The following is an 11207-nucleotide window of genomic DNA, read 5'->3' as shown; positions in this document are numbered from 1 at the left end:
TAAGAGAATACCGTTTGGTTATTTGTGATTACAGAGGTGCAGCAAATGGAATTTGGAGATCAAACTTCTTCCAACCTTCTTATTCCCATGAACTAATGATTATGACAAATTACTCTGGACTCCGAGAAGAAAATATCATTAGGCCCACCTCTCTTGCTGTGTCATCTTTGAGTAAGATCAGCCAGCCAGCAAAGAAAGAGAGAAGACCATTGTGACTATTCCCTCGCTGCTAACAGATGTGGAGTTTTGTTTTTTTTTTTAAAATGTTAGATTGGCCTTTTAGGAGAAAAGTAGGGGAAAAGTGGAGTTTTTAATAGTAGTAAAGGAAAGACTCATTTCTGCATTTGGAAGGTTTCTCTCCACTAACAGTTTTATTTTTACAGGGTTTTTTGTTTTTTTTTGTAAAGTAACATTATGCACTGTAATTTAGCTACAGTGATATATTAGTTTAGTATTCTCGGTTGTTCTCGCAGAGTACAGGGATTTTTTGTTATTGAGTTTGAAGCCATTTGACAATCTTAACTAATGTACAATATTAGTGTGAAAAGCTTCGATAAAGGATAAATACAGTTCATGAGATAAGGTTAGCTCTGTGTCATGCCCCCAGACAGAAAAGTCTCACTGAAGACAAATAATTTAAAGTATCTTTAATTTGAGATATTTTATTGGTTTTAGTAAAAAACAGCTAAGGCTAAAACTTGCTAGCTTCAAGAGGATCATTATTGGTGAAGTTTCTTCAAGAGGATCATTATTGGTGAAGTTTCTTCTGGGCAGTGAAATAACACTCCAATGGATCAGGAAATATGAAGCAGAGATTGAAATGACAAGTTTCCTACTTTTAAGGACACTGAAAAAAAGAGGAAATGCTTGAAAAGAATCAGATGCTTTACACAGCTATACTGAATTAAAAAAAAAAATTGTTTCAGTGTAGGTATACAGACATTACATGACAATTTATCGAAAAAAGGAATACCCAGTAATAAAATTATTCCTACACTGCAATCTTTTAGTTCAACTATTTCATTCAGTAACCCACTTCCTACATGGAAGATTCTTTATAAGGCCTCTCCCCACTTTCCAAACTTCCTACTGCTTCTATCTTGAAAAGGTTTGTTCTGCAGAAAACCAGGAAAGGCTTCCCCAGATCACTGATGACCCAGCTACCACAGTCTGAGAACTCTGTTTTAGTGCTAGGATTACAGTGTTTATTTGTAACTATTGTAGTCTCAGACCAAACACCTCGCAGCATAGCAATATAGGATGTTAGCTTTTGAGCAAAACTGCAGCTTTAACTTTGCTCCTCTTTTTAAGTGTAACACACACTGGTTCAGGACTGCTTTACAAAAGAGCTCTGGTTTTAGATTCAGGTGTCTTTCCTCCTGACCACATGACTCGCATTTCTCATACTTAAGGCCACAAAAAGCTTTTCTACTTTGCAAACTGCAAACATTTTCTTCTCCATTGTAGTCTGATGCTATGAAAATAAATTCCAATAACAATGAGAACACATTTCAAATTCTGAGGTTCTTTAACCAGAAACATCCAACAGCACAATGTCCCTTTTCTTCCTTTGTTCCTTCTCTTTGAAGGCACTTCTGGATTGCGTAGTACATGCTCTTTGGCTGCTTAGATAATCAGAACACATAAGGCCTGTGTGCTAATCACTCCTCTTCTTTTGTATTACTGGTCTCACTTTCCTGTTTTTTATCTGCTCCTTGGTCTGCAGACTTTGTAGCAATGTCTTCATAAGGACACAGTCTACTTCGACTTCGAACTCCTGGCTGGTATAGCTGCATTGCTGGACGATCCTGAAATAAATCAGAAGGTAGCAGACTGTCTTATAGCCAAAGCATCATACTAATTCCTATAATTTCTAAAGGGATGATTTAAAACAACACACCACACAGACCACTTCAGACTTTCCCAAAATACTATTAATTATTCAGTGACACCCAACATTATAAGTTCAATGACAAAGAGTAACTGCCGAAATAGCACAGATGAGAACACTGCTTTAGATTATGTACCCAAGTATTTTAAAGCATTCACAATGATAATATTTTAAGGAACAATTCAGTTTGTCCTCTTCAAGCACATGAGCAAATTTCAAAGCTTCTCCCAAGGAAAATTTTTTAACTAAAACATGAAAAACATACACCGTAGGTGCTGCAAATGCAGAATTAATGCACATCTAAACTGGACGTATTCCTATCAATGGAAGGAATACATATTTTGGAGGTATTTTGCATACAGAACGATATGTACATTAACATGGGGTCTGTGCTATGACACTACATAGCAGTGCGCCTCTCTTATACCTGACGCAGCAGCCTCTGCAGCGTTTTGGAGAAGGTATAATAGGGGTGGCTGCCTGCTATATCATTTTCTCTCGCTTACAGAGATGTACTTTCTGGCATTAACCCACACGCAGCATCTGCAAGAATCTGGTCCTACCATATCAGTTCTCTGGTGACACAAAAGTTAAAAAGCCAACGTTTTATCTGCTGGCAAAACCAGGACAGACATTTATTCGCTTTTGTTCAGAACTTGCCAGTAACAGCTGGACTTGTACATAATTCCTATAAAGGCAATAAAATCTGCCAAGACTAAGTTCATCTTAGCAGCAGCAAAGCTTACAAGATTGGTCTATTTTTCCCCTCATACATGACAGCAAAGTTTACAGCTGAATTATTATATGAGGGAGAAAAAAATTCCAAAAAGGTAAGAAATAGCATGACCCTCCCCTTAATTAACATTTACCATAAAACCAAAAAGGAGGCCTTATAGAGCGGGTATGAATTTAAAGAGAGCCAGCACCTTGTTTCTGATGCGATCTCTCTTAGCTGCATCCTCTTTTTTGTCATCTTTGGTTATTTTCTCAGATTTTTCTGTGTTGCCTGTAAAATCTGGAAGATCACTTTTCCTTCCTTTCTCTCTGAGTGAGTTTATCTCCTTTTTCACCTCTTCCTCTTTTCTTCTAAAAACTTTTTCTTTCTCAAAGCGTTCCTTCTGCCTACGACGCTCTTCGTCTTGGCGTCTCTGTTTCTCCCGCTGCAGTCTCTCATATTCTCTCTCTCTTTCAAAGTCTCTCTCCCGGTCCCTGTAATCTTTTCCATATTCATCTTCAGATCTGTATAAAACACAGCAAGAAATTAAGCTTAGAAGATTGGATAATCAAAATCACAGATCTGTGTAATCAATACTACAGCTCCAAATTTGCATCAATGTTGTGAGACACGGATTTGTAGATTTTAGACAGGAGTTAAAATATCCTAGAAGCCTACAGTCATATTTTACTACAAATACAGAAATAACTGCAATGAGGATGTAATCCTAGATAATGAGCGAGAACACTACAGATAGGAAGTCCCACAGTTCTAGTCACATAGCTGACTAACTCCTTCTGTGGCCTTGGAAATTACTTAAATCTCTGTCTCATTCCTCTGACACATGGGGGAAACCCACACCTGTATATATCACATGGATGTTGTGAGGATTAGTTATTGCAGCACATGATTGTCATTCTGGGCTGCATTCTCGCATAAGAACGGCCATACTTTTCCTTCCTGCCAAGGCCTCTAAAGGGCTTCTGAGGCCCCTGTGCTCTCAGAAGCTGCTATAAGTGCAATCTATGGAGCTGTTCTCATTTATGCTAGAGACTGTGGAAGTCCAAAGCCAGCCCCAGAATTTGGAGGGCACAGAGGTGGCTTAAAGCCATCTTTGCCAAAGGGCTGTGCCTCCTGAATTGGGCTCCAGCTCCTGAGCTGGGCTCCATTTGTAAATTTCTTCAATTGAAAGCCCAAGTATTATTGATAAAACACTAAAATTTGTTTATTAAATGAACAGATATGAAATAGTTCAAGTCCAGATGGACCTCCCCCTACCCCCGATCATGAGTACACTCTCCTAGACAATTCAGATCAGAGACATTACTTCATTTGAATTCAAAAGCTGTTCTAGAACAGCACACCCTAAGTTTTAAATTACTAGTCTAGAAGGGTTGGGTTTTTCTGGTAAGTCATATATACAGTACAAACCCGTTTACGCACGAATCCGCTTAACACGTGGTAGCGCCATGCCTCCCAGTGCTACGTATTTAACACTGACACAGAAATCGACAGGAAGTGCAGAGCGGAAACATGTTGTACGACTTTACCAATATTGGTAAAGACGTATCATGCACGCTTAGTCATTGTCACACTAGAGAGTTATATAGTAATATGTATACTACATTAGAAAAAATTTTAACCGTAGGCCTAATATAATGGCAGGAGGGCAAGTGTCAGCGTTCCTACACCGTAGGAGAAAAGCTAGCTGCAATAGATCGAGCAAATAGTGGAGAAACCCAGGCCAACGTATCAAAAGATATTGGGCTTGCCGAATCTACTCTCTGAGGATGGCTAAAGAACTAATCTAAACTGAATAGCTTTGTACAAAATATTGATTCTGCCGTGAGGCGCAAGTGAAAACGTGTGCGCTAGTCAGCAAAACCCACAACAGACAAAGCCATGCGCACGTGATTTGCTCAGGAAAGGCTGAAAGGAATGCCGCTAAGTGGGTCAATTCTTCAAGCCCAAGCGACAACATTTGGAAATTTAACGGGGGATGAATCACTCCAAGCCAGCAAAGGGCTTATAAGTAGTTTTAAAAAGCGTCATGGCATAGCGCAGGTATCAATTATTGGAGAAAGCCGATGAATCAGCCGCCAACGCGTTTCATCTGCGGCGAATGACAGACTTCATAAGAATAAAAATGTGAGCCAGAAAGAGCAGAAAATAACCGCGTTTTTTTCCTAAGTGAATCATAGACACTTTTTTCAGCATGGCCCTCTTAACCCACGGTCTTTTAACATGCCGTCGTGACGGCTGGACTCCTGACATCTGCACGTAAACGGATCCGTATTGTACTAAGTACTGGAATACTAACTAACTTTTTTCCCTTCTCTTCTTTAGTCTCTCCATCGGATCGTTTGGCTGACACACTGCTTAGCGTGCCAGCAGCCTTTTCCTCCCTCACATTTTCTTTTTCCAGTTTCTTGAACTTTTCCTTTTTCTCCAAGTCTCTTTCATCTTTCTCTGGTTTCTTAAGTAGCTGTGAAGAAAACACACGTTCTTTTTAATGAAAGGCTCATTCTAATTCTACTCTGCAGCACAGTATAATTCAGCTACTTGGTTGAAGTGACTTCTGCTTAACATGAGAAATATTCAAATATGTAACTAGTTAATTCCATACTCACTGTGCTCAGAGGTAATAATGTCTACAACTAAAATAATGATCCCAATCCCAGAATAGAATTCATTTCCCCATACAGTATGAGAACAAGATCAAATACTGAAGATGGTAATCAAATATATCCAGTTACCCAGATTATATTAAATTCATATGTTCTGAGGAACAAAAGCATAGACACACGTATTCAAATGAAAATTTCTTATTAGAGATAAGCTAAAGAAACTAACAACATACAAATCCTTACTGTACTTTAACAAAAGCATGAACATTATGAAATAACTAGTCTACACCTACAAGATCATGAATTACTCTTGGTTACGTATTCAGTGAACACACTTTGTATGCAACTTTTACAAGGAAGGGGGAGGAAAAGTCTATATCAATGACATGTTCTGTACTTTAATCTTTGGTTCATCCTTTGATTTATCCCTTTCTTTCTCTGGGCATTTGTCAACTTTCTTCAGTTTTTCTGCTTCTTTTCTCTTCCTTCTTTCTTCTTCTTTCCATTTCCTCCTTTCTTCTTCTCTTTGTCTTTTTCTTTCCAGTTCCCTTCTTCTCCTCTCCTCTCTTTTTTCTTCTCTCAGTCTCTGGAAGGGGGAGGGGGAAAAAAAAAAAAGTCACATTTCCCACATTAGAAAAAGTTACTTTTAAAAGTTCCATAAGATACCATGTCCTGAAATGACACAAAATTCTCTAAAATATACTGCTTTATAAAACATTGCGTCTCCCTTTGTACCCTTCTTTTAAGCAACTTATTGAAAGCTTCAAAATTCACTGGAGCAGCATTACTATGTATATTTCAGAAATCATTAACTCCATATTTTAATGGAAGTTAAAATGAAAACACCCACACATCAGAACCCACCCTAAAAAGTTACACACACCTGGAAGAAAAATATGTTCATATGAGAGAAATCACCAAGAGGGCATTAATTTGAGTCCTGGTAGCTACAAACAGTATTTTAAACAGAATATGGCTTGCCAATCACACAGCTGCAGCTCACATGACTCAGTGTTCCACTGAGACAAGGACTGTTATTAAGCCACCATATTAACCAAAATATAGCTTGATATCAATACTCTGGGAGCCAGTATCAATCCCCCGCTAAACAGTTTGTTAAGCATGAACCCAGGTTATACCAAGTATTTGGGATAAAGAGTACAAGAAAACCCCATCCCATTTTAAACATGATTATAATCATTAGACTAAGGCCCCGTACAAACTTCACTTTTCCTCTGCAAGCATGTCCAGCTTCCCTGCTAGACCTGCTCCACTACACTTACCATCTGCTGAGCAACATGGATTCAGTCCTGTAGCATAAAAAACAGTTGTTGGACATTTCCTCCCCCTCCCACTCTTTTTAAAAAAATGTTTCACAACTTTATTCTGAGGAGAAAAGGAAGCAGGAAGTGCTCCCACCTACCTGAACAATTCTGTAGCTCTGGGAGAATTATTTAAAACAAGGTCTTTAGATCCATTTACCACAAAAGAAAAATCTTACTAGACAGACATCACTGTACATACACAAAGTTCTAAGAGCAAATTATCAAAAACTGTAACCAAAAAAGATTCTACATAGATTATACAGAGAAATCATACCTGTTTGTTTTTCAAGAAGTTCAGAAGGGGAGTTGTCTTTTTAGCTAAATAAACATTAAGAATATAAATATTTTTGCCTTTACAAATATCAAGATATGTTTTCATAAGTTAGATGGGAAAGACTTATCTCAGTCTATATTAGGTTTTGATCAGTTTCAGTCTTACTTGTACCACAACTTCTCTCTCTCTTCTTGAAATCTTATATACCCTTCATTTGCTTATAAATGGCTACGTCTCCTCATGTAATGTTTTAGCTAAACTAAATGAGTCGTAACTTACATTCATGTATTACTTCCCATCCCACAGTACTAATATTAAAGGAGCCAATGCACCCATTACTGGAATTTAACAGCACATAACACAAGTGTTTAGTATACATAGTGGAGAAGATTATATCCAATTTAAACTAAAAAGAGGGACTGGAGCAGAGATGAATAAAAGTAGATCTTCACTTGTAGTATTACTCTAAGGACTTAATGATACTAAATGATCTAAAAAGGAATGTAGCGTCCCCAAAGTTCAGAAGTCATAAACGTACAAAATATTGTACATCGTATGTTTTCCTATACTGTGAGAAGAGGTTCACATTTAAGATATCAGTTTTCATACCTATTAACTCTTTGTTTCTTGCCTCTATTTCCTCTAGTAGTGTTTCAGGAGTTGATGTTAACTTTTCATCATCTGCACTGTAACTTTCCAAAAACTTCTTATACTCTGGGTCTGGAGAGAAAGATCGGTTTGTACTACAAAATATACATACTGACCCCTCTTCTGGGAGTTTCAATAGTCACTCCGCATTTTCAAACTTATGAACAAACAAGAATGGGTCATATAGTCTTATGAGCTGCTGCTCGATATTTGTCTTTAGCCAAGTTAAATCAAACTCTGAGGCAGGGACTATGTCTGGTTACGTTTTGTAAAGTACATAATTAATAGTAATAATGCAAGATTTTAACAACGTTATTCCACAGTGTGCTTATTAAGACATTTTATTGGTTTTGCAGTTGTCTGTTTTTCTTTTAGTGTACCAAGCCTGCAAAAGCTAACTGAGACAGGGACCATCTTTTCATTACATGTGTGGGCGTTCCCTAGTACAACAGGACCCTATACCTTGCCGGGGGCCCACTAGGTACTATCATAATATCAATAATACCATAAGTACTTTTGTTATACTACAATAGACAAGTTATTTTGAAAAAAAAAGAAAAGAAAAAATATAACTGTTGCATGTTAAGTGTTTAGTATCAAACATTATTTTCTTACACTAGGACACCACACAGTCAAAATAAATTCAAATTTCTGTTATCAGATACCATGCACTACATAAATCTCCACATATTCATGCATGCAACAGACAATTCTAGTAGTTATACCATCATCAATAGTCCCAGTTTTGGCATCCTTTTTCTTATTCTTCTTTTTTGCAGATTTTTGGAAAGGTGCAAATTCGACTATGGCAGCATACTCCTGACCTGTTAATAGTAACATGTTAAAACTGTTTAATCACCAAGGTAAAAAAAAACAAAAACACTAAAATCTTGACAATGTATTATATTGGAGGAGGGACACTGGGGCGTGTTTATAAGAAACAATACTAGAACAGATAAATAGATAGTAGCTATGAAATTTGTCATGTGAACACATTATTTATAACCCTTTCATCGCAAGAGGGTCTCAAAGTACTTTCCAGACTATACACAAAATACATACAAAATTACATTAAAAGGAAGTTAAAGTTGAAAAATGTAATACTCAAAAGTTAGGAAATGCCAGAGCTAAGGTTGCTCAGGTAGCCTTAATTCAACATCCTGATATTTATGCATTATGACAACATACTGTTCCCTCCTCCCCCCCCCCCGCAATTCCTGCTTCATTCACTGGGCGGGGGGAGAACACTGTGTGTTCAACTGGGAACATGGAGAAAGGGGAAATGTCTGTTCTTGACAAAATCCAATATGATTGACAAAACGTCCATGCAGAACAAAGAAGAACTTGATTTTCAAGGGTGTCTTTCAGAAGAAACACAATAAGTTGCATGGATTCAACGTATCTACGACGTAAGGTATATATAGTGAATTACCATGTCTAAGGGGGTGGGGGGGGAGAAAGGAGTAGTTTCAGAGAATCTAGGTAATTTAAATCGATGCTTGGAACATAAAGCTGGCCACTCAATGCCTTCTGAATAACTGAGACTTCAATTGTCATAGCTCCATTTCACAAAAAGCAACTGGTTGGTGGAAGATGAAAAATAAAAAAATTAAAAGTAAAATCTCTCTTAAAAAACCACACCTATAAAAATATCCAAATAAAACAAGAGTTTAAGGGTGAAATTCTGGCCCCACGGAAGTCAATTGGAAACAGTGGCAAGACTCCCATGGAGCCAGAATTTCACCCAGAATATACATGTTAGAGGATATCAGCAAACACACCAATAAGCTTTAGTATTAGATGCTGAATGCTTCCAACAAACCACATAAGTGTCAGTTCAGTATATTGTTAACTAAACTTAGATTATATACATGTAAATTACTAATGGGCTAGAATTCCCCTTAAGTGGTTTGTTTAGAAAATTTAGCACTAATACTGCTTTAAAAAGGGGGTTTTATTGTTATTATTTTAAGCTATATTTAAAATCTACTACACAAAGCGTGATGAAGTTTATCGAAAAGACTACATGCAGGCACCATATATTTAATCGCGATATATGGTGCCCAAGTATAATTATGGCACTAAAAGAAAGCGTACCATAAGAAAAAATTTGGGAATAAACTACCTGACAATCTCCTAAATGTCATCTAATATATCTGATATACAAACATTTTAGTATATAACCAAGTTTTATGTTTACTTGCCTTTGTGATCAACAAAAACATAACCATCAAAACGATCCCTGAACAGTACTATGTCTTCTTGGTTTTTAAAGTTGATGTATGCTCTGGAAAACATGTGAGGATACAAACTGCAAAAGGACAAAAAAATAGTAATGTGTAAGGAAATGAAGTTGGCTAGTTGCTCACGATTTTAACTATATACACTATAGACAAGTGTAAATTAATTGACATACTAGAGTTACATGAAAAAATTGAAACTTGAAGTGTTGTACCTGGAATCGTTAGCAAAGAATTCAAAATAGTCATGTTCAGGCAAAGGCTGAAGATGTTCTTCAAGCTGTTCCTTGGTCAAACTGGGAGGCAAGCGTCGAATTACCACCTTAACACAAAAATTTTAAGAGAGTGTAAATTAGTGTCTGCCCCTGACTTTACTTCAGATTTGTTATTTGAAAGATGCTGTAGGATAACAGAGCTAACTCAACAACTGTGGCTCATGAGGAGATGGGTGAAATTTCACCCAGCATGACTTCAATGCCATTTTTATACCCAAAGTACTGAGTGACCTAGAAACATCACAATTCTTCAAGGAAGCACAGAAAGACTGGCGGCCTGATCCAGCTCCCACTTAAGTCAAAGAAAAGACAAAGAAAAGACTCCTACTCACTTCCCAAGGGGAGCAGTCTCAGGCCCCAAGTGAGGAAACGTGGTTCAGTGATTAGAGCAAGAAATTCAGAGGAAAGATTCCTGAGCTCCGTTCCCTAGTCTACCACTAACCGCACGTGCTGCTCCGAGCAGGTGACTTGGGCCAAACAGTTCCCAAGTGGTGGCGAGTGGGTCCGGCTGCCACCCAGGTCCTGCTGACAACACTCACAACGCCACGCGAGCGCCAACGGGGCTCAGACCTCGGTATCCCAGGCTGGGCCCCGGAAAACGAAACGCCGCCAGGCACCCGCCGCGTTTGTAAGTGGTTACCCCGGGCGCCCTGCCCCCGCACGGCCCCATCCCCAGAACAGCGACCACAGGCCCCGCCCGGGAGCTGAGGCGCTGGGGTCCGCGGCGCTCCGCACGGGCACGGGGCTCGACTGAAACCTCCGCGGGGCCCAGCCAGGGGCTGAAGCCGCTCTCCCAACGACCCGGGACGGCCCCGCCCCCAGCCTCACCTTGCTGAGCGTCTCCTTCTTGTCCTTGGGCCGCTCGGGCTCCCCGCCCCCCCGGAGATCCAGGGGGGCCCCGGGCGCCCGCTTCTCCTTAGGCCTAGTGTTCTCCTTATCCTCCTTCATCCCGTCCTCCGGCCCACCGAGCCACGCCCCCTCTCGCCCATTGGCCGCGGCGCCTCTCGCGGGATCACAGCCTTAAAGGGCCACGAACCACCGCCTCGCGCCGGAGGCGCCTCCTCAAGGACACAGCCCCCGGAGGATGGGAGCTCCCGGCATGCACTGGGGCTAACGGGGGCGACCGCTCCCGGCTTGCTCCCAGCAGGCCGGTCATCGGGGCCATGGGAAGCTCCCGGCGCCCGTAGCACGTCTAGTGGGACGCTGTCACTG

The 11207-nt window shown here is 39.7% G+C and overlaps 1 protein-coding gene across 1 annotated transcript; it reads right to left on the bottom strand.

Moving 5' to 3' along the window:
* Positions 1 to 632: 632 nt before the first annotated feature.
* Positions 633 to 10959, bottom strand: UPF3B (UPF3B regulator of nonsense mediated mRNA decay). The gene is made up of 10 exons (XM_037908338.2): positions 10824 to 10959; positions 9936 to 10042; positions 9685 to 9791; positions 8206 to 8304; positions 7442 to 7552; positions 6833 to 6876; positions 5631 to 5819; positions 4931 to 5091; positions 2818 to 3130; positions 633 to 1808 (listed from the first exon to the last, which is right to left on the bottom strand). Exons 1-10 carry the CDS (start codon positions 10941 to 10943, stop codon positions 1662 to 1664), a joined length of 1398 nt encoding a protein of 465 aa, XP_037764266.1. The 5' UTR covers positions 10944 to 10959; the 3' UTR covers positions 633 to 1661.
* Positions 10960 to 11207: the final 248 nt, after the last annotated feature.

Source organism: Chelonia mydas, chromosome 9 (genome assembly GCF_015237465.2).
Source record: "Chelonia mydas isolate rCheMyd1 chromosome 9, rCheMyd1.pri.v2, whole genome shotgun sequence".
Lineage (NCBI taxonomy): Eukaryota > Metazoa > Chordata > Testudines > Cheloniidae > Chelonia > Chelonia mydas.
The sequence above is the reverse complement of the archived record's forward strand: the minus strand, read 5'-3'. Positions and strand labels throughout refer to the sequence as shown.